General features: G+C 40.1%; 1 protein-coding gene across 2 annotated transcripts; it reads right to left on the reverse strand.

Moving 5' to 3' along the window:
- Positions 1-624: 624 nt before the first annotated feature.
- On the reverse strand, positions 625-23456 carry LOC103704800 (protein SUPPRESSOR OF GENE SILENCING 3 homolog). Of its 2 annotated transcripts, XM_039133562.1 has the most exons (7): positions 23198-23456; positions 22417-22509; positions 19774-20869; positions 16135-16429; positions 2160-2404; positions 1646-1803; positions 625-1068 (listed from the first exon to the last, which is right to left on the reverse strand). In XM_039133562.1, exons 3-7 carry the CDS (start codon positions 20842-20844, stop codon positions 843-845), a joined length of 1995 nt encoding a protein of 664 aa, XP_038989490.1. In that variant the 5' UTR covers positions 20845-20869; positions 22417-22509; positions 23198-23456; the 3' UTR covers positions 625-842. The 2 variants fall into 2 exon arrangements, with proteins under 2 accessions (XP_038989490.1, XP_008786464.2); XM_008788242.3 differs by lacking the exon at positions 22417-22509.
- Positions 23457-24729: the final 1273 nt, after the last annotated feature.

Consider the following 24729-nt stretch of genomic DNA (forward strand, 5'->3'; position numbering starts at 1 on the left):
CTACTCACAAGATATTCAACAAGATGTCTGCTAGAGACACCTCGCTTTCTCGAACTCTCCACCAAACACAAAAATATAAACCTCCTTGTAAGTCAACCCTATAAGATAAGTTTCAAGGACTCCAAACAGCCTCTAAAGCTGTTAGTATGAAAACCGCTAAGGGCACTTTCAAGAGAGAGAGGTTAGCGGGCAAACACTATTTAATATTTACATGCATAAAAGGAAACACATTGAAAAGGGCAATAGCAGAAATCTTACAGATTTCTCCGGAATTATATTTCAAAGACTAGCCAGAAATCAGACAACCCCCAGTGAAATTCGGGTCACATTACTGTGGGCTGAACCACATCAACATTGAAGACACAGCTAGGGCACCCCTGATCCACAACTGCCTAAAGTACAATTGGACACAAAAATCAACAACAAAAGCTTGGTACAAGAAAACACTTTTAAGTGCAACACCCCCTGTTGGGTGACAATAAATTCGTTGGGGCCTTATTACAATGTAGGAAAAAGGTCAAAAACAGACAACGGCCCTCTAGCCATCCCAACCAAGGAAGGAAACAGAACCATTACTTCTAAAACAAAGCTGTTGAAGATTAACTTGAAAATCAGCACTGAATCTGCACAAACTACAGAAAAGCAAGAGCAGACTCATCATATCTAGTCAATATCTCTATGCTAATTTGTATTTCTGTAAAGTTCTTTAAAAAAGTCTCTGAATGCAAGTTCCAGTTTTGAGATGTTATGCAGTACAACCTGTATGATTTATTTAGATCAGATATCAAATTTTGGAAAAACAGATGTTTCCCCCACCATCCTCTCACATAAGTATCCATTCTCTAAGAGCTGCTGGTTGAAGCCTCGAAGCTGCTGGGAGCATATAGTTCCATCAACTTTGTCAGGGCAGCATCAAATTCTTTTTCCAGCTCCACTTCCTCTGCAAGATGCTTCCGTCTAAGCTCAACCTTCTTCTCCTCATGAGAATGTATAAGCTTTTCTCTCTCTGCCTCAAATTCTCTGACATCCTTCACCTGGCTATCAATAAACCTTGCGATTTCCTCCTTCCTGCTTTTTTGGTAGAAAAAATTCCCCAAAAAGGAAAAAAAGGTGAGCAAAAAGCATGAAACTAGGTGAAGGGACTAGGGAGTCCTTACACCAAGAAAACAATGTTCAAGTCAGCACGGTGAAATCCAGAATAATAATTTGGAATACATATCCATCTGAAATGTTACCAGCTCCATAATGGAGACAAGTGCAGCAGCAGCAACGTCCATGATAACCAGGTTGGTGCAGGTTCTGGGCATCAAGGACCTAGCCCCTACCTAAACTGGCTACAAATCTATATTCCACTCATGCTCATTGAAACTAGAGAGCATCTAATATATTATACAACCACCCAAAATTAAAAACAACGAAGCACCCGCTTCATTATCTTACATATTAACAAAACTTGCCCCTTTAAAGGATGGAAAATGTGTCATATAGCAAATGGTCAAGTTCGTGTAAATGCTCAAGAGCATAACACCACAAATTTAAAATATTTATCTAATAGTAAATTTCTGATAAATAAAAAATGTAATAATGGATATCGAAGAATATTTAGCATCTAGCATTTGTCGAAGGTATCCATATCAGAATTTACCTGGTTCTGCGATCTTCATGGGTTCCACCATCAACATCAGATTGCTTCGCCTTAGCACGTTCCTGTTGTAACAACTTCTCAAACATCCTCTCTTTGTCCTCTGTTGCCTTGTGAACTTTGTCCATCTGCTCCTTGAAAAATTGCTCTTGGTAATCCATCTGATAGACAATAATCCAAAAAAAGAGAAGAATCAATCAGTCTCAGACATTAAATTAGCTGGGCAGAGAAACAAACTACAGAGTTCACATAAATTCTTTTTTGCACCAAGGCAATTAGTTCCAAGAAAGCAATGAAAAAAGCTCAACAAGTTGCTGCACCTTGAACACTAACTAGACTTCTATAAAGCACCAAGCATTCACATTTATACTTATTTCAATATAATATATATATAACTTATATTAAAAGACCAACAGTGTCAGACAGAAAATAGGGGAGGTATCCAAACTAGGACAATCTCTTTAACAATGCAAAAGTATTACCATTCTTCAATGCTACTCTCGATAAACCAGCTTACCTCTTCTTTGTTCTCTTCATGTTGGATCTTGGTTCTGAGCCTCACAATCCTGTTTTCTTCCATGGTTTCACGCAGTTTCTGGCTCACCACCCCAAATGTTTCTTCAAGAGCCTTTGACCGCTTCTCCTGTTTAACAACCTTGTTCTTCAGCCAGATCAACTGCTGATTATCTTCACTCATCTGCTTCATAGGGATTACAACCATTTCTTGATATGACCTCACATCATATTTCAGCCGGGATTTTCCTAGGAATTTTCAACAAATGTCAGAACTGGCAAATCTTTTGATTCTCTATAATCAATTAAAAGATAAACAAGCACATATATACATTATATCAGAACAATGAACAGAATCAGAATATATATCAAGCCATGGAAACTAATTAAGTTCATGAGTAACAAATTATCAAGAGCATCAAACTTTATAACTTACGATCAGAACATTCAGGTGTATAGGTACATACGCTACACACTGAACTATTAAATATTAAAAGTGATCAAGTAAAAAACAAATGAGAAGTATGCAAACACAGGCAAACACATTACATGGAAGACCAATAATGTGATCGAGTGCAGCTGAGATGGAGTGGAAATATATGGAACAAGCATATGCATCCACAAGAAATTGATGAGTTTATCTACTGCAGGGACCAAAACAATCAAGTGAAGAGAGATGCATTTAGATTTATTTATTTTTAACTACAATTAGTTATATGATGAGGTCATTTCTTCTCATAAAAAAATTAAATCTAGTTTTTGCACAAAACAAGAATGATGCACAGATAAGTGACTCAGGCTAAACTGAGATGCAATCCAATGTGTTGTTCAATCTAATCTAACACAAAATGATAATATTTTTATGGGGTTGTAGAGTTAATGTGATCAAAGCATGGATTTTAAAGGCATTTTGGAAGTTCGCTACAAGTTCAAACATGGCAATTCATAATAAAATCTGCACATAGCAAAGCAAAAGGTCCAAAAGAAGGAAGTAACAGAAGATAGAAATGCATAATAAGAGAAAAACTTATGTAAGGAAAAGAGAATACCAAATCTTTTTAGACCAACTTTTGTAGCCAATATCTGTGATCGACATTCATTCTATTCAAAGATTATCTGTTCCAGAACCAAACAAAAGATTTTCACTTCATATAGCTTCCCCTTCTCTGCATAGTACTACCAAGGGGAATAATAATATGGAATCAAAATGCAACCAAGTATTCCTTGCTTAGCACCTTATATTAGTCTAAAGACAACTTTCTTAATCAAAAGATAATCTACCTAAGGGGTTCCTAATTTCAAGATAGGGAGGAACTTCAGATTCACTCATGTTCTCCTCAAGTCACAAGCAAGAAAGAGAGGGGCAGAAAAAAGAGTGGGAGTAAGCAAGGTCATGATTCAAATTAATTCTCTCTCTGAAATCTCTCTCCACACCTCATGCGTATGGACATAGAACAAAAATGAGCAGACCCACATTTGGGCCCCTTTCATAGCCCATGCTCCTAACTACATAGTCAACAATGTGTTAATTTCGAAACTTTGTTAAATGATCATAACAGAAATTGCATCTTTGGCAAAGTTAATATTAATGGTTGGATAGACCAGCTCAGTTCAAGTTGTGCTTGAGCCAAGGATACTCCATCATATTGGCCATCTTGAATCCACCCTGCCTAATAAGGGCCTGTCTGGGAAGAACCTGCCGGAACTAACAGGATCTGGTAGGACAGGCCGGAGGGAATGAAGGAAATGAGGGAGCTGAAGGGGGGAAGGGAAAGCACAAAGAGATTGTAGGGCCCGATCCCCTCTAGGTGAAAAGGAAGACCTTGAGAGGTTTTCTATTTTCATCTCGCTGGGTTCAGTCCTCTCGATTCTCCCGCACTCTCCTGCATTCTCCCATCTTCACTCGAGCCAGTCCTGCAGGATCCCGCAAGATCTGGCAGGTTGTTACTAACAGAACCTAAATAGGTTAGGCAGTCATACCCTAACCTATTTATTGCACAGGTGAGTGACCCTTCCCCAAATGTTTAACTTGTTTAAAAACAAGTCATGGCCAACCCAAGAACCCAACAAGGCTGTTTTCTAATAATTCAAACCAGCCCTCGAAGAAAGATATATTAGATGTCACTTACCTGATCTCGCCACCTTTGCATGACTCTAGGATAGAAGCTATGCCAAACAAGCCATCTGAAAGAGGAAGAGGTCCCATTGTGATCTCTCACACTAACTAGCACCACTTCCTACCAAAAAGCCCTTAAAGGCTCTCTCAAAGGCACTTCTACCTCTCACTGCTCTCTTTCCCTTCCCTTCTTCTAACGGCAGCAGACCCACCCGGATCCACCGCTGAGCAGCTGGAGGAAGCGGCCCAAGCTGCCGGAAGAAGCTTCTTAGCTGCTTCACGAAGCTAAGTGAGCCTCAATCTCCCTTTTAGCTCTTCAATATTTCGTTATTTTTAGATCTACTCTTACTATGGGATCAAAACAAAGTGGAAAACAAAATTAAAAAAAGGGGAGGGGGGGGGGGGGGGGGGGGGGAGGAAGAAGAGAGGGGAAGGGGGAAGACCTACCTAGGGTTTCGGCCACTGATTCGACACTAGCACGACCGGCCTCGGTCGCGGCCACAACAAACGACGGCCGAAGACCTTCCTTCTCTCGATCTTCTCTTCCTTCAAACCCTAACCCTAGATCATACTTTTCGACCCTTGGAAAGAGTCCACCAGTCCGGCTCTCATGGTCAGAGAGGAGGATGGTCATGCCGATGGTGGGCTAGTCGTGCCTCCATGGCCGAGCGGGCAGCCACCACCTCGGGTGGGTTTGGAGAGATTAGGGATGAAGGGAGAGGAGGAACAAAAGGGCCAAGCAATCGAGTTGACATTTAGAGAAGGTTTTAATGGGCCACGGGCTGGACTGTTTTAGGGATGGATGTTATGGGCCTAAGACAGGCCGGGCTGTCCGGCAAAAGGCTTCGAATGGCTTGGGCGTTAAAGTCCTGAGACCGGATTGGGCTTGATCCAAACCAAATGTCCCGAAATCCCAAATTAACTTAGGCTAAACGGGCCCAAGATTTGATGGAGTATGTTAAACCAGATGTGGGCTATACGGGCCAAGATCTGATAATAGATTCAAAGGGCCTAAACTAAAGAGTTGCGTAGTCGTTGGGCTCGAACTGGGCTTGGGCCGAAACAAGGTCTTCCCTAAATCTAAATGAAACTAAGTAGGGCCTTGTAAACTAAGACAAAAGCGTGGCCAGAACCATTTTTAGCCTGTAATTGGGCCACGGGCATGATTATAAACCAACTATTTATGCCAGGGCCGAAAAGAAAATAACCCTATAACTGGGCCTGAATCTAAAATTGAATAAGGCCATCGGCCTGAATAAAAGATTAGCTCAGTAATTGAATCAAGCTAGGGGCATGAAGCAAAAATTAAATTAGATCATGGGCCTAAATAAAAGATTAGCCCAGAAATTGAATCAGACCATGGACCTGAACCAAAAATTAAATCAAGCCATGGGCCTAAATAAAAGATTAGCCCTGCAACTGAATTAGGCCTTGGGCCTGAACCAAAAACTAAATAAACCCACGGGCCTGCATAAAAGATTAGCCCTGTAATTAGGCAATGGGCCTGAAAATGAAATATGACTCCTTTGGGTGGGTTGTAAACAATGTAAAATCAAGAGTATTAAAGAATTTTAATTAAAAAAAGAGTGAATATATAAAATTAAAATATAATAACTAAAAGTAGAAAAGTAGAAATAACAAATGATTGATCTCTATGATATTGCTACATGTTGGGAAAGTTGACTGCATCTACTGCTAAAGAAGCTGGGCTATCACCCGACATACACCGGCAATGTTCGCCTGGGTGGCTGCTGTGTTAGAAGCTTGCTCAGCCGACTGGCTGGTAGCCCCTTGAGATGTCGCTTTTATTCTTTTTCTCTTAAAGTTTGGCAGCACCTCATTCTCTATGTCACTCATTATCACCTATCAAAATATTAGTATAAATCAATTTTTATGATTGACCAATGGTACAATTAATGCAATCACTTTTTTCTTTTCAATAAGTAAAATCTAATTGAACGAGACTTAACTACTTATTCCCTCATTAAACGTAAAGTGTTTTTTTCTTTTTTCTTAGTCTTGATTAAACCTGGCTTTGATACCACCAAATGTCACGCCCCAAATCCAGCTCATGACACGACCGTGCTATTGCAAGCCTTTGCCCACAATAACACGAAGCCACATTAATAATTTATACAAAAGTAACATTTCATTTATTAAATCTTTTGCAAAAGAGAATGGTATAGAGCTCTACAAATTTGAACATTTTGAAGTTACAATTTTTTCCACCCCATGAAGTACATCAAGCTCCCTGCTCCTAGCAATCTTATTTATTCATAAGAAAGTAAATGGAGTGGTGTGAGCTATACAGCTCAGTAAGTAACCATGCATAATCTTACCAAATCAAGCATATTGTTTTCCATGCCAATGCATTAATTTAAGAAATTAATAATTATAACAAAATAAGCATATCATATAGCATATATCCAAATCAGTCATAAAGTAATGGATGCTTAATCATGTAAGTTCATAAAGATGAATATGCATCATATAAATTCTTGCCATTATTTTATGCTTTAAAATCCGTACTCTTAGATAGTAGTGTAGCTATGGCCGCTCTTATTTCCACGGCAAGGCCTTTACCAACTACTATTATCCGTTGGCGGGGGTCGTATGTCAAGCTAATATTGCCCGCTGGCGGGGGTCGTATGCCGGCTGGCGGGGGTCGTATACCGAGCTATTATTACCCGCTGGTGGGGGTCATACATAGCAATCTGAGTTCATAAATCATATCATGCTTTTCATAAACCTTACTTCATAAGTAGATTGAAAGATGAATAATAACATCATAATGTGTAAAATCCATGATCATGCTGCAAACTTCATTTTTCATGCAATTTTCTACATCATCATAAATCATGTGTCCACAATATAGTAATCATGATGGATGCCATTTAGCCAAAATCATGCAACACTTGCTAACATATTTGATTCCAAGTTTTGAAAAATTTACATAATATGTATTTTCATATCCAAATAATTTTATGTATTTGAAAACAATAAGATTTGTGTCAGCATCACTTACCTCAATTCGCTCATACATTTTTAGGTTTAGATTGCAAATCCCAACACCAAGTAATATCATAGAGATCAAATTATTTGTTACTTGTTCATTCATTTTTTTATTTATTTATTTAACTTTTATTCCACTTCTACTACTTTTCTACTTTTAGTTATTATATTTTATTTTTATATATTCATACTCTTTTCTTAATTAAAATTCTTTAATACTCTTGATTTTACATCATTTACAGCCCACCCAATTACATTTTCAGGCCCATGGCCCAATTACAAGATTAATCTTTTATTCAGGCCCATGGCCTGATTCAGTTTCTGATTCAAGCCCAAGGCCTAATTCAATTACAGGACTAATCTTTTATTCAGGCCCATGGCCTGATTCAATTTTGGGTTCACGTCCATGGTCTGATTCAGTTACTGGGCTAATCTTTTATTCAGACCTATGGTCTGATTCAATTTTTGGTTCAAGCCCCTAGCCTAATTCAGTTTCAAGTTCAGGCCCAGTTATAGGGTTATTTTATTTTCAACCCAGTGGCATAAATAGTTAGTTTATAGTCAGGCCTGTGGCCCAATTACAGACTAAAAATAGTTATGGACACGCTTTTATCCTAGTCTACAAGGCCCTACTTAGTTTCAGTTAGATTTAGAAAAAACCTTGGCTCGGCCCAAGCCCAATCTAAGCCCAACCACTACACAACCCATTTAGTCTAGGTGCTTTGAATCCATTATCAAATCCTAGCCCATATAGCCCGGATCTAGTTTAACATACTCCATCAAATCTTTGGCCCCTTTAGCCTAAGTTAATTTGGGGTTTAGGGACATTTGGCTCAGACCAAGCCCAGTTTGATCTCTGGCCTTTAAAGCCCAAGTCATTTGAAGCCTTCTGCCGGACTCAAGCTCGTCTCGGGCCCATAACATCTATCCCTAAAACAGCCCGGCCTGTGGCTCATTATACCCTTCTCTAAATGTCAACCCATTTGCTTAGCCCTTTTGTTTCTCCTCTCCCTTCATCCCTAATCTCCCCAAACGCCACCCAAGGTGGTGGCTGCCCATCATGGAGGCACGACTAGCCCACCACCGGCATGACCATCCTCCTCTCTAACCATGAGAGCTGGGCTGGTGGACTCTTCCCAAGGGTCGGAAAGTAGGATATAGGGTTAAGGCTTGAAGGAAGAAGAGATCGAGAGGAAGGGATAATCGAGAGAAGAAGGAAGGTCTTCGGCTATCGTCTGCTGTGGCCGCGACCATGGCCAATCGTGCCGGTGCTGAATCAGTAGCCGAAACCCTAGGTAGGTCTTCCCCCTTCCCCTCTCTTCTTCCCCCTTTTTTCCCTTTTTTTTTCCTTTTATTTCGTTTTCTACTTTGTTTTGATCCCACAGTAAGAGTAGATCTAAATAACCAAACATAGAAAAGCTAAGAGGGAGATCGAGGCTCACCTAGCTCCGTAAAGGAGCTGAGGGGCTTCTTCCGGCAGCTTGGCGGCAGATCCGAGTGGGTCAGCTGGCGCTGGAAGAAGGGAAGAGAGAGAGAAGAGTGAGAGGTAGAAGTGCCTCTGAGAGAGCCTCTAAGAGCTTTTTATAGCCTTCTTCAAGGGAAAGCAAGGCTGCAACGGCCACGACTGCGGCTATTAGGCGGTTATAACCGCCTCAATAGCCGAGTGATGGATGTTTCTATCTTCCCAAAGATACACAATTTGGGTCTCCAAATGGGCCGCCGACTATGGTCCAGGTCGGCCAATCTAGGCCCAATAGTTACATTTGGATTTCAAAGGACAGAACCATGGAAGATCATGGTTTCATGTTTTGTTATATTATATTATTGACATAAGAGCTTGTGCACTTTTCAATATATACCATCAACCACAAGCTATATAAGGGTTTGCGTCATTTTGTTGACCCAGTACAACTAATAAAAGAGTTGTTTCAGGCCAATTGGGTCAACCCTCCAAACCTAAAATCCACCCATTTAATTTACATGTTAGTCAGACCAACAATCTAGAACTTGAACCATGATATATCTGATGCAAACCTACTAAATATGTATCATATTTTGCAGGCCAGGTCACTCATGTCACTAGCAATTGCCATCCCATATACTATTATGATGCCAATGTACTAAACAGATAATGATACCACTTGCCCAAGAAAGAGAACACCTTCGTTCTACACAAAGCATTACAACAACTGCAACCTACACAAGTGAGTTATGCTACTTTTATCAAAGTAGATAAGATTTAAGAAAATTACGGTTAGTAAGACCAATACTTATAGTGAAGGGGGCAAAGTCAAGAAAGGTTCTAGCCAAACTAGGAAAAACAGAAAGAACAATTAGAGCCCAAGCAAATAGTTCTCTCTTCAAAAAAACAAATAACAAGCCAAAAAAAAAGGTGAAAGCCTCCACCTGAAGCTTATCCTATAAGAATAGCAAACCTAGAGCCTTCAAGTCTCTCCTATCTTGGTCACCAAAAAGAACATTTATTACTCACCAACAATTTGCATTATCAAAATTTAGTCAAAGTTACTAGGATTAGAGAATATATTTTAAAGTCAGCAAATTACTAAAAGTAGAAATAAGCTTATTGTTAGAATAAGTGGCTCATATTAAATGGTATTATTATTTGAGTGGTACACTAGTATTCTAACGGAGCGGAGCGAAACAATGGGATATGTTTATGTTTGGGATAATTATGTAATGTTTTATTTTACCAAGGATGCTGATAGGGATTGAGACTCTAGGGTTAGGATTTAGCTATAAATATCTTATAACCTTTATTATTTTGAGATAGTGAAAGTTACAGCCGTTTCGCTCCCGTGGATTTGAGCACATTGCCGAACCACGTAAATCCCTATATTCAATTCCTCTTCCTCTTCTTCTCTCAATTCTCTATGTTATCCAGTTCGCCATCTGGATCCTGTGTTTTTCGCAACAACTGGTATCAGAGCATCCAGGTTACAATAAAAAAAAAATTGTTTGGGCTGCTGTGGTGCTGTTCATGGGCGGTTCTCTTCTCGCAAGGAAGGGTTCAGGCGCATTTCCCAAGCCAGGGAGATTTCTCTGCTGTAGTAGGGTGATTCTCTTCACGCGTGTGGAAGGGTCTTTGGCCGTGTTCTCTCTCCGAAGGGAGGGGTTTTGGGGGTTTGTGTCTCTCTCTCCCAAGCACAGAGAACAAAAATTCTTCACGTGGGTGTTTTGCTTCACGTGGAGGGAGGGGCTCGTAGGTTTCTTCTTCCCAACCGAAACTCCATTGTTCTCTGGTTCATCGGGGCTCCCAAAGAAGGTGAAGACCCTCGTTGCCGAACGGCCTAAGCAAGCAAAGGAGATCGACACCCTGTTCGCATCGCCGTTCGGAGGAGACGAGGAGGCCATGTGCACGGTCCTCCCGTCACCGTCCGCACGCCACCCGAGCCGGATTTGGAGGAGAAGCACCGCCGCGCGACCCGAGCAAGGAGGAGAGTGTCTCCCTGACGCTGTCTGCAGCTGGAGAAAGGAGAAGAGATCTCTGTCGCGTCTCCACCATAGCCACACATCAAATCCTGGGAGAAGGATCTTTGCCGCGCGCCGCCGTCGTCGTCGCGCACGGATCCTGAGAAAAGGAAAAGAGAACCGATGCGAGCGCTCCGCGAGTCCCATGAGAGAAAGGAGAAGGCTCTGCAACGTTTTCGGCATTTTTATTTATTATCAGATCCTATTTTTTTCTATTTTATTTTGCAAAAAGATAAGATTGCAGAGATGTCTTCTGCGAAGTGCAATGTGATAAAGTTCGATGGAACTGAGAATTTCGGACTATGGCAGATGAGGGTGAAGGATAGGGGTGGCAATCGGGTCGGGTTGGACATAAACGGGTCGGGTCAGATGTAAATCGGGTCAAAAAATCATAAACCTGAACCCGACCTGTTTATTAAACAGGTCAGAAAATTACAACCTGAACCTGACCTGTTTATTAAACGGGTAACCCGACTCGACCCGTTTAACCCGTTTAATAAACAGGTAACCCATTTAACCCAACCTGACCCGTTTAACCTAACCCGACCCGTTTAACTGTTAGACTTAAATTAGATACTTAGCAGTTAGCAGTGTGTAAGCCAATATAATTTACCATAAATCCACCAATATTAACACGGTCAAGCAATTTTTTTAAAAAAATAAATTTAACCAGAAATTAAAAAAAAAAACACAGAGAGGAACAACCGAACAAGGGGAAGAGAGAAATTAACAGATTACAATTTTCTTATTGGAAAAAATAAAAGAAAATGGAAACGAGAGCCCTCAAAATCTCTGATCTAGGATTCTAGGCGCCATCCCCAAATTTTTTTCTCTCCGGAAATCATCGACGGCTTCGATTCGGGTGGGGGAAAAAAATCTGGAAGCCCTAGCTTTCGCCATGAATCAAACCATAAAAATCAAACCATTTTCCTCCACCGGCATACCTGCTGCTGGACTCCCCAGTACTCGCCGCTTTGAGGAAAAGATAGAGCACGCTCTTGTCCTCCGCCGCCGCCGCCTTGGGCTCCGTCTCCGCCACCGCCTCCAGCTTCATTTTGGCGGCTTCCTCCTTAATTTTCTTCGCTTCTTTGCCGCTTGCCGTGGGGTTGCCTCTGGTAAGAGAGAGAGCAAGATGGGAGGGTGGTAGCCGTGGGGGCGTCGACGGGGTGATGTAGCCACGATGATCTCGACCCGCGTGAACCGATCGGGGGGCGTGATGTAGCTGCGGTCGCCGTCGATGGGGAGGCGGAAGTAGTCGGGCGACGGCGTGGAGGTGGAGGAGAGGAGAGGAGAGGAGAGGAGAGGGGAGAGGGACACTGAGGGAAGAGTAGAAAGCAGAGAGCTCGGGCGGCGGCGAGGCGCTTTAGATGAACCTTAACACAGTAACCCTAAGGAAAATCTCGCAGCTCGCGAGTCGCGGTGAAAAGTTGAAGCCCGAGTGCGGTGCGGGCTGTGGGCCTGTGGCCCATGCGGCGGGAGGTTGGGCCGGCCTTGGGCGGCTGAGCCTTATGGGCTGTGGCCCTTATATTCTATCAGCCCAACAGTTAAACATATTAAACGGGTTAAACGGGTTAAACATCTAAAACCCGTATCCGACCCAATTAATAAACAGATTAAATGGGTCAACCTGTTTACGACCCGAACCTGTTTAGGCCAAACCCAAACCTGTTTATGGCGGGTCGAATACGGATCGGGTTGGCGGGTCGGGTCATATTTTGCCACCCCTAGTGAAGGATCTCTTAGTATCGCAGGGTATGGTAAAGGCCATGTATGGAAAGAAACCAGATGACATGGGTAATGCAGAGTGGAAAGAATTGGAGGCGAAGGCTGTTTCAAATATACGACTTTGTCTGGCTGGTGATGTGATGTATCATGTCATGGACGAAGAATCGCCGGCGGCAATTTGGTCAAAATTGGAGAGTCGGTACATGTCCAAGTCGTTGACGAACAAGCTTTATCTTAAGCAAAAATTGTACGGTCTTAAGATGACAAAGGGTGCTGATTTAAGCCAACATATCAACGTGTTCAATCAGATTATCAGTGATCTGTGGCGAGTTGATATGAAGTTCGAAAACGAAGACAGCGTTGATGCTATTGCATTCTTTACCCGCTGCTCCTACGTACGAAAATTTGGTTACAACTCTGACGTGGGGAAAGAAGACCCTAAAGTTAGAGGACATCATTGGGGCCTTATTAGGTTTTCATCATAGGAAGAAAGCCAGTGCTAAGAGTTCTCAGGAAGAAGGCTTAGTGGCGAAGAGTAACTAGGAGCGTGGAAGAAGCAACACAAGGAATGGATCAAATCACAGTAAATCTCGATCTAAATCCAAGAAAAAGAAAGATATAACATGCTACAAGTGTGGGAAACAGAGTCACATAAAGCGGAATTGTCCCGGAAGAAACAAAGGTAAAGATGACTACAGATCTGAAGGGTCCAAATCTGCAAATATAGTGAAAGAAGACATAAATAGCAGTGACGGTGATATACTTTCAGTTCATCCAGTTCAGATCATCTCGCGGATTCTTGGATTCTGGATTCAGCATATTCCTATCACATTATGCCCTATAAAGATTGGTTTGATACCTACAGGTTAGTTAATTCTGGTTCTGTTTTGGTGGGTAATGATGCATCTTGCAAAGTCATTGGAATAGGGATTATCAGAATTACTATGTTTGATGGTGTGGTTCGAACGTTGTGTGATGTTAAACATGTTTCAGATTTGAAAAAGAATTTAATTTCATTGGGTACTTTAGACTAACGGATTTTGTTACAAATCTCAAAGTGAAATAATGAAGGTTAGTAGAAGTGCTATGACAGTGATGAAGGGGCAGAAAGTAGCAGGAAACATCTACAGGTTGATAGGGACTACTATTGTAGGTGGAGTTGCTGCTGCAGAGTCTGAGTCAGATAATACAATCTTGTGGCACATGCGTTTGGGTCATATGAGCGAACATGGTATGCTGGAACTGCATAGAAGAAATCTCCTGAAGGGTGTTTAAACTTGCAAACTGAATTTCTGCAAGTATTGTGTTCTTGGAAAACAGAACATGATTCAATTCAGGACTACCACGCACAAGACAGAGGGTATCCTTGACTATATTCGTACAGATGTTTGGGGACCAATCAGAGTAACATCACGAGGTGGACATACATATTTTGTAACTTTCATTGATGATTTCTCCAGAAAGATTTGGGTGTACTTCATGCAGCACAAGTCAGAAACATTTGCCAAGTTCAAGTTGTGGAAAGCTGAAGTAGAGAACCAGACAGGAAGAAAGGTCAGGCAATGGGACTGAGTGCACAGATTCAAAGTTCATAGAGTTTTGTGAGCAGCATGGGATTAAGAGACATTTCACAGTACGCAAGACACCTCAGCAGAATGGTGTGGCAGAAAGCACAAATAGGACTATAGCTGAAAAAGCACGGTGTCTCAGGTTAAATGCAGTGCTTGCAAAGAACTTCTAGGCAGAGGCAGTGAATATGGCATGCTTCTTGATTAACAGGTCACCGAGGGCAGCACTAGATGGTAAAGTTGCAGAGGAGGTATGGACAGGTAATGAGGTAGACTCTCCAGATTTGAGAGTGTTTGGATGTCCAGCCTATGTGCACATTCCTAGTGAGGAGAGGTCAAAGCTAGACCCGAAGTCTAAACAATGTATCTTTTTGGGGTATCAGAAAGGGGTGAAAGGGTAAAAGCTTTGGGATCCGAAGACAAACAAGGTGGTGATCAGCAAAGATGTGGTTTTTGATGAGAAAGCCATATTGAAAGGTACTCGGGAAGAAGAAAAGCAGGTGCCAGAAAGTTGAAGTAGCAATAAGCATGTGGTGCAGGTGGAGTTAGATAATTCTGTCAAGGAGAACAATATTCAGGGTACATAGACTTCTACCTCAGCCGATCAAGAGCAACATAATATAGCCACAGACAAACCCAAACACGTACTATCAAGCCACCAACTAGGTATGGTTTCGAAGATTTGGTTTCCTATGCATTAATCATTAGCAGTGGAGAACCTACTACTTTTCAGAAGGCAGTACACAGCCAGGAGAAGAGCAGATGGTTGGGTGCTATGATGGAGGAGATGGAATCTTTGAATAAAAATCAGACAAGGGAGTTGGTGGAGCTTCCAGAGGGGAAGAGAGCGATAGGATGCAAGTGGGTGTTCAAGAAAAAGAAAGCAGTATCAGAAAAAGGAGAAAAGTTAAAGGCACGTCTGGCAGCAAAGGGATACTCACAGAGAGCTGGGATTGATTATAATGAGATTTTCTCCACAGTGGTCAGACACACTTCCATCAGGGTAGTATTGGCATTGGTAGCACATTACGTTATGGAGTTAGAGCAAATGGATGTATAGACAGTTTTTCTTCATGGTGAGTTGGAGGAGCAGATTTACATGCAGCAGCCAGAAGGGTTTTTAGAACTTGGACAGGAGCACTTAGTCTATAAATTGAGGAAGTCACTTTATGGGCTGAAGCAGTCTCTGAGGCAGTGGTACAAGCGGTTTGACTCCTACATGATTCAGATTGGCTATAGGAGATGTGAATATGACTATTGTGTTTATATGAGAAGCATTGATGATAGTTCTTTTATTTTTCTATTACTGTTGTGTCTCAGGTTATCTTTTCTCCCAAGGGATGAATATTCACCAAGGTGGACTTTGTTAGAATAAGTGGCTCATATTAAGTAGTATTCTTATTTGAGTGGTACACTAGTATTATTGGAGCGAAGCGAAGCAACGGGATATGTTTATCTTTGGGATAATTATGTAGTGTTTTATTTTAACAGGGATGCTGATAAGGATTGAGACTCTAGGGTTAGAGTTTAGCTATAAATATCTTGTAATCCTTGTTATTTTGAGATAGTGAAAGTTACAGCCGTTTCGCTCCCGTGAATGTAGGCACATTGCCGAACCACGTAAATCCCTGTGTTCAATTCCTCTTCCTCTTCTTCTCTCAATTCTGTGCGTTATTCAGTTCGTCATCTGGATTCTGTGTTTTCCGCAACACTTATAAACATAATGAAAACCTTGGAAGAGTATAACTACAAAAGCATAGATACCACTATTCACTATTATACTCCATTCAGTTGAACAGCTATTGGTATTCAAGCTAGGGCCTAATTGTCTAAGTAAAAAATTGATATTGTTCTGACTACTATGAAAGTAGTCCTAGTCAAATATCGGGATAAACATAAAGAGTGCAGCTTGCATTCAACATGCACTCCTCGACATGCGACATGCATACAATCTGTCATAATAATGATTGTGGCTTCTATATAAAGTCTCAGCTGATCGCATAAAAATAAGCTTCAGGCCCATGTAACATGCTACAACCCAAATAACAGATCTAAATGGAGAGACATACCTTGACAATGGTGGTTGAATATTTCCATGTCTTCTTTGTTTGCCAAGTAACCATATAATTGGCGTTTACCACCTGGATAAAATAGCACCCGACGACGTTCCCAAGCCTCCCTATCAGTTCCTTGCTCTGCAAAATGCTTGTGAAGACGTTCAGCCTCCAAGTAGCCCATTGCAGTAGCTTCAAAAATTAGAACACTCATCCCACGATGCCCATGAGGACCATAGGAATGGCGTGCTTTTACTGCAGCATAGGTGTTGAAGTATTCAAGAAGCTCTTGGTTTCCCATGCCAATCCACTGCAGTTTTTATTAGATACAAAACAATGAACAAAAAAAAGAAGAGAACAAAAAAGAAATGAACGTAAAATCAAATCATATGATGGCATGCAAGTATGCAACTTAGAACTCCAAGACTAAATTTCAGAATTAGGGTTGTCATATGATGATGGTAACTTAACGAAAAGGCAGAGGATAGTAGGGGGCGAGATGATAATGTAAATGATGTTTTATGTTTCAACAAAACATAGCCGGTGCAACAGCTCCCTATTTACAATTAATGGTTCCCGCCTCTTCAATCAGTTAAACATGACAGGTGCTACAAACGTAACACAGTTTCAGGCTCAATGATTCAGTTATGCAGCATGAAAAGTGATATTTTGTCAATCATATATTTTAAGTGGGAACAATTAATGACATAAACAGGAGAAAAAGATACAAACCAAAGAAAATGGCATGATAATGACACCGAAGTTAAAGACTTGCAATCCATTATAGCCAGTCTGTTGTTCTCACTTCACTGTCAATTCACAGTAAATAATTAAAAAAATATAGAAGTAGAATGAGAGTTAAATATCACTACAAAACCGTTTATCTACACATCACTGTTAAGAAAGGGAACTCAGCTTATTTACTCCTCCCAGAAAATCTGAATTCTACTAATTTGCACATGCCTTTTACAGGTTATATGGGTGCAACTAGATCACTTTTACCAGCACTAGAGATTCTTTCTAGGGCAAAACATGATCAAAAACTTCCCCTAAACCAGAAGATGATGGTAAGCACTAGCACAATAGCGGATTGGAGAGAGAAGTTCCACCAGTAGGAAGAACCTTTACATATTTTACATTTTCTCACAAAGACTATAACAAAAGAATAAAAGTTAGAAGTTGATTCTTTCTCAGTAAAAACTAAGAATTCATTTCAACAATGCAAAACTTAAAAACCTGTTTTACAACACTAAATAATATCTTAAAGTCTTATGCATGTTCATTTCAACAATGCAAATCTTAAAATCCTGTTTTGCACCATTAAACAATATCTTAAAATCTTAATTGCATGCATAAGGCCACATTGCAACTATTAGTCATTATTATTAGAAATCAATTCTTAAAGATATTTCCTTCGCCATGTGTAAGCTTGGTCAAGCTAGGCTCATTTTGCAAAATCTCTAACATTAAGATCAAATGTTTTAGCCACACAAACAACTAAGAATCTGACTTTGTTGTTGTTGGACCAAATTCAGCTGAAGCAACATACCCTATACTTCCAAAGCCTAGGATACAACACCATTTAAAATGTCTGATTACCATTGAAATTCATCTGCAGCCTCATAATCTGGAAGCTCAAGCAAAACCTATAAATCTGATTTTCTATATCTTTGCATAATTAATTATAGTGGCAGATCCTTACTACTAATTTTAACTTGCTATAACCTATGCCCACCACATGCTCATGTTCAATTAGTTAAACAAGCTGATATTGAGGAATTTGCAATGCTAGCAATAATCCCAAACTCTGATATCTGATATTCATTTGACTCACTATTAATCTTGCGCCAGCAGGCATGCTAATTAAGCCTATACAACTCAATTAAACCCAAACAGACAATATCTTCATCTCAGCTATATTATTAATCATTGGCAACAAACAAAAAATTGTAGAAATTTCTAGCTTGCAAACCCTAGTGATGTCGAGGATTTTACAACTAGTCAATAAGAAGATCCCCATTCCAACTTGTTCCTCTCCTAGAGCCTGCCTTCACAGATCCAAAAGTAATCCTTAATCACATTAACAAAAATCAATCAGCACAAGTGCAGGCATCTAGACCTTTCAAATCAACCCTTATTTAATTATCCATTTTTTGTGTAACATATTCAAGTAATAACAGTAACAGCTTTAGAAAATCAGTCAACCACTAATTTGATAATAGGGACTAAATTGTTCTTACCATCACCACCACACTTAGGTTCTACTAAATTGTGAGCCATCAACACATCAAAGAAATCATAATTCCACTCACAGCTAGACAAATTTTATCACAATATCCTTCAAAGGTGACTATCACTGTAGGCATCCTCTTAAATAGACACAGTTAGTTCAGATATCACAAAACAAAAAAAAAAAAAAAAAAATCCAGGGCATTAAACAGGAACTCGTGTAGAGATACTAAACAATAATTAAATCCTTATTGTTTGCCCATAATGCCACCAAATATATAATTGGAAAACTGTTACACCAACCAACTAAGAAAGTAACTATGCAAGAACTGTAGCATTAGATTCATGCAATAACAAATTATGAGCATAATAATAGCACTTTCCTTGAATGACTTACACATACTGTCTGACAACAGCCAGAACTGAAAAATGGACAAAATCTTATCCATATAGCATATAAAACAGATTATGAGTAAACTATGGAGAAAATCATGCAAGCCTTAACTTGGCTTATTAGACAACCTGATCATCTACACCAACAAACTTCATATTACTGATGTAGGAAATAGCTCAAGTATCTTTTTCCACAGTTCAGTGGAGTAAGCAACAACATTAATAAAACCACATACATTGTTCCAAGCAGGTTAAACACTAAAAAGAATGTCCTAACATGAATTGCAAAATAATCCTCATTGAACAGATGTGTAAAGATAAAAAAATTTAAATATTATGTAAAACAATTAAAAGGAGAAAACAAGTCTATATTTCATAAATAGTACCACTTCAAAAGTTTTTCAGGAACGTCTATGACAAAAAGGGTGGGCCAATGCATGAGGCTCCCCCCACTGCAGGGTCTAGGGAGAGTCAAATCCATAGCCTTACCCCTATTGCAAAAAGGCATGTTCTATGTTTCAAACCCATAACCTCCGGATCACAACGGAACAACCTTAATGTTGCTCCAAGGATCACCCTCCAGGTTCATCTAGGACAAACAAAACAAAATTTTGCAAAGGCATTGCACAGCATTATACAAGCAATGATGACAGACAAACATCATGAACAGCAGCATTATAACAGTTATTCAGGATAATCCCTAACAAGACAACAAAATTTTGCAAAAGCATAGCAAATCAGCATACAAGCAATGCATGTTTGCACTGCATGCAGGCATACATGCTCATCAGAAAAAGAAAAAGAACAACTGCATCAAATTTAAGTTTGTGAGTTCATCCAATAAATATAATGTGTGCATACTTCATTAAAAAAAAATGCATCAAATCAGTTTCTGAACCCTAGATTTAAGCTAGACTGAACTTTGTATATTTGGAACTTGTAATAAAATGACAAGCAGTAGTCCAGTAATCAGCAAAACAATCCTCCACAAAAGATGAACGATGAGAAAAAGATGAAATGAGGCAACAGTACCTTATCATTCTCATCTTTTTCAAGTAACGTGTTCATAATAACAACTATTGGAGGCCAAACTATCAAATGATCAGTAGTTGTCTCACGAAGACCCTTCCATTTACCAAATGCTTCCCCAGCAGGTAGTACTGAGGTCCCCTTCCGACGAAGTTCTTCTTCCAGAAGTGCAGCAAAATCTCTGTGAAGCTTAACCCTAGTGGCTCCTTTTGTCTTTGCATGAGTCATCAATGGTTGCAAACCCTTGTACCACTCGATGGCGCCTGGACCATTATGGCATGCCGGGCAATGCCACTGTCTTGTTTGTTCATTTATCTCTTGGACTGACAGTTTATCCAAATTTTCGAAAAATCCCTTGAACCACCGATTCTTCTTTCGAGTCTCATGGCTCTTTTGACTCTCATCAGAATCATAGTCATCACTGAAATCATCATCGGTATCTTCCACTAACTCGTCATCATCTGAACCATTATCAACTTGTTGGCATGCAGTTTCTGTCTCAGAAGCATATCTGCCAACAGTGGCATCCTGAGGAGTTTCTTCTCTCTTTGGTTGAGAGGCAGATGAACCACCTCTTGCAGCCCACTGCCAACCATGTTGCAGTGGTGGAGGTACAACTGGAGGTGGTGCCGTGTATTGTGACTCCCAACCCCTATTTGATGGCTGTGTCTTTGAATTAGCTCTGCCCACAGCCCTACGAGAATCAGTGCCTTGGCCCCAATTATTTCCAGAAGTCCTTCCAGCTCCACCATTTGCACCCCATCCTTGCCTTGGCAAACCCTCTGACTGACCCCAAGCTTTGGGAGCAGTATTTGAAGATCCCCATGGTTTTGCAGCAGTACCTGCACCTGCACCTGCACCAGCTCGATTCTTAGACTTCTTTGCATATACCTCCCATCCACCCTCTTGAGTATCCACGCTGATATCTGCCATGTCCCGGCTCAACTGATCAAACTTTGGGCTGTCTTTCCCATAAGTAGACTCTTCAATGCCTTTTCCCTTTGGTGATGGACTACCACCACCAGCAGCAGCAGCAGCAGAAAAGGTCTTGCCCCCACCCTTTCTTGAATTCATTGTGTCAGAAATTGCAGTCAAGGTCCTGCAACATTGTTTTTGGTAAGGCCTCATGCACCTTTAACATCATTATTGGGCATGTTTTGCACGCCATCAGTTACAGCAGGAAAGCAAGTGACATGTACCTGACTAATAACACTGACCAAACATGATAGCCTATATGATGACAAGAGAAACTAAAAATGTATTCCCACTCACTTAGAAGCCATCGTACGCTTCCAAACTTTAACATGTAATGCAGATAGAGCAAATTGACACATGTAAAGGCAGATATTTGGACTCTTATTGCACAAATTTGGAGTAATACTAAATCATCATTTAGGAGGAAACCTTTGTCCATGAATAACAGATCGAGTTGAAGATCTACCACCCCTAGGTAATAATTTTATTCTTCAACACAGCTAAATTATTAAGCAGAAGTCTAAAGCTGAAATGCTATCCTTATACAGCATAACCAAATATCATCTTATTTCAACAAATATGCAGAGTAAAAATCGGTCCACAGGCAAAGCAGAAGATCTACCACCCCTAGGTAATAATTTTATTCTTCAACACAGCTAAATTATTAAGCAGAAGTCTAAAGCTGAAATGCTATCCTTATACAGCATAACCAAATATCATCTTATTTCAACAAATATGCAGAGTAAAAATCGGTCCACAGGCAAAGCATTAGCAGTAAATTTCACTCCTTTTGTACAAGAACAAAAGATACAGAGCAAACAAGCTAACATATGTACAAGTGCTGAGACCTACTCCCCAGCTTGCAAATTTCGTTCAAAAGATCAAATGACCTAAGCACTGCCACTACATTTGAAAGCTAGATCTACTCATCATGCAAACTTGTATTCACGAAACCTAATCACAACTAGATAAATAAAGTACCATACCCACAATCAGAAAACCAACCCAAACGGACAAAAGGGAAGGAGATATTACTAATTTTCACAAAAAAAAACATAATGCAGGATGTAATTCAGAATTCAATACTTATTATATATCTCAATTTAACAAAATCTCTCTATTGGGTCAACGGACAGGCAAAGATATCTGACAAACTCTTTAGTCAACATGTTAACCAAATTAAAAATAAGCTTCAAAAATAGTAACTCTTCCTCCTAGAGGGGAAAGCCAAAACCATTGAAGATGCCAAATTTAGCCCATACCAAGTTTTCAGATCTTGACCTGATAATGACCTTAAATGAACTAGACATGAGATTTTCTTAACTGAAAGGGGAGAAAAGAAAAAGAAGCACAAAGAGGCTATAAGAATGCAGCTCATGGACGAAAAGACTTTAATCTTCATCCCCGACACATGGTAAGAGAATAATACTCATATGATAAAGGAAATGCGGCAGAGCAGAACGATTTGTTATAAACCTGTATCTAAGGCATTCCCAGAATAAATGAAAGTGGACCAGGAAAAAAAATTGATAAACGTCAACTAACGCTATAAAACAGAACCAAAATAACTGCAGTAAAAGCTAATAAAACTAGTAAAACCGCAGTATAGTGGCAAGATAGAAAATCTGCGGTATTCTGAATTCACGGCCGCACATTACAAGACCTAAAAACCTTGCTTCCTTTTTGCATAAACAAGAAGAATACACAAATGAAACAATATCAAAATGGCATCATCTCCGTAATCAGTAGTCACAGACATCAACCCTGTACAATACCAGAAATTTGATACTCAGGAATCAGCGAAAATTAGATAAAATATAGACAAAAATTAAATCGACAGCGCCCATAAGCCGGCCAAACCGTACTCATGGCACTGGCTTGGTTGCTTAAAAAATTAAAGAAAGAAACTCATATAAATAAAAGAGAGAAATCAAAGAGTTCATTTTTAAAAGAAATACACGAGAATCTCATTTCATCCATACAGAGAGATAAAAGAGAGCTCACGTAAACCTGATGGCTAACCTGGACGAAACGACTAGCGGAAGCAAAGAAAACTCGAGACACGGAAGGGGAGAAAGCTGGGAAGCGTCCAGATTAGCCTTATTGGCGCGAAAATAAAAGAAATTCAGATCAAAAAGCGTAAAAGCGATTTCTGGAAAGAAGCCACGAGGCTCTAAAGAAAATAAAAAAAAAATAGGAAATCCTGCAGACGCAGAGATATAAATCCATCGGAGATATCAAAACCATCTCGTCCCTTAAAAACTTCTTGAAATAAAAAACGAAAGGACCAAGAAATGCAAGAAAAATCAATCAAAAAAAGTAACGACACCAAGAACTCCCCCCCATCCACTCACGCAGAGAAATCTTAAATGGAAAGGAAATGCAAGAAAAACCGATCAAAAATTCCAGCGATTTCAAGAACCATCTAGCTAAACAGAGCAGAAAATATCACCTCCGCTCGGATAAAATCCAGAAAACCACCGGAAACTCGAATTATCCGCCGGAAAACGCGGGACGGCCGACAGGAAACCAGCGCGCGGCACCGATCGTCGGAATGCCGGCCGACAAGACGAGAAAGCACGGCCCAGTATCCCCGGAGAAAGAGAGATCTCCAGCCGGAAACCCCCTCGCCGGGGAGCGCGTCGTCGATGGGTAGTGTCTTCCACTAGACGGAGAAAAAGAGAAGGTCAAAATGGACAGAACGAGCGGTGAGGGTCATGAGGCCGGAGATCCGGGCGCTTTATAAATGGAGCGTAGCCCGGACTCCAAATAAAAATCCAACCGGGTTTATTCCAACGGATCAATCCGGGCGATCACTCGTACACGGTACACCGTACGAGGTCCGACCTCCGATTTCCCAAATGATGTGGGTTCACAATTGGAAACGAGCTTGTATCGTCCATCTTAACCGTCCGATTGTCACCCGCCGATTCCACGGCCCAGATCTGGCGGACGTTGGCTGAGAAGAACGCTCCAGTCTATTACATGTCTTCGCGTGACTTTCGACGCTTTTTGCCGGAAAAAACAAAAAGAATTTGAAGTTGCGGTGAGAGGGGAGAGTGCGGGAAAGGAAACTTCAGTGCTGACCAGGGTCGTCGCGAGTCAACACTGAAATCAACGGCTATGATTAGTGGACCCCAGAGCTAGTAGAAGGAGGGGGATTATGGGATTTGTTATGAAGTATTGGCTGATAATAAAAATGGATCTGGACATGTACCTCCTGGCTAGGAGAGATGGACACGAGATAATAAATTCAAGTGTATATTATTATTTATATAAAAAAAATTGTTTGGATTTCTTAAGAGAACAAAATCAGAGATAATGCATGATTTGAATAGAATAATTGTTGCATTTTTACTTTAATTTTTTGTATAAACTAGCTCCCTCCCTCTTCTTGGTAGTGCATGTTTAATTCTCATCAAAAATATCTATTAAATTACAAGTTTTTACAAGATATAGTATTCATAATGCCGATAAATATAGAAATGGTGACATTCATGAATTCAAAGCTTTTTTGTTTATTAATACTTGTATAATTGAGTATCGCCACGTGTATGCATGCATGGATGTTATAATCTTGCTAGGTATCTCATAGAACCTTCACTCATTGCACCTTTTTTCGAGCATTAAAAAATAACTATCTCTATCGAAAAAAAAAAATCTTTCTTTTGTCGTTTTGACATTCAAATCTCATGCATTAAAGCACATATAAAGATATTAGTTTTGTAGGGAATTTAATTTTTGTCGTGAACTAATTAATTAGTTATTTCTATCTCGTCAATTAAATTAAATGATGTAACTCATTTCCTTAAAAATGATGTGCTTTGTAAGATTGTTATGACTATTATTAAAATTTTATATATTGAATACTATGAAGTGTTTCTAAGAATATTTCACAAGCAATTTTGCATAGAAACAAGATCATCTTTTTGGATTTTTGTTTTTTTTTTTTTTTTGAAGGGGTGGGGGTGGTTGGACTCTTCA

This window comes from Phoenix dactylifera, chromosome 14 (assembly GCF_009389715.1).
Source record: "Phoenix dactylifera cultivar Barhee BC4 chromosome 14, palm_55x_up_171113_PBpolish2nd_filt_p, whole genome shotgun sequence".
Lineage (NCBI taxonomy): Eukaryota > Viridiplantae > Streptophyta > Magnoliopsida > Arecales > Arecaceae > Phoenix > Phoenix dactylifera.

Bases quoted from the DNA above. Each gene is read 5' to 3' on its own strand.
- LOC103704800 (XM_008788242.3), bottom strand. From the start codon at position 20,844: ATGAATTCAAGAAAGGGTGGGGGCAAGACCTTTTCTGCTGCTGCTGCT. The intron at 16,430-19,773 runs GTACTGTTGCCT...TAAAAACTGCAG, and splicing joins AAAAAGATGAGAATGATAAG to TGGATTGGCATGGGAAACCA. The intron at 1,804-2,159 runs GTAAGCTGGTTT...ATTGTCTATCAG, and splicing joins ATGAAGAGAACAAAGAAGAG to ATGGATTACCAAGAGCAATT.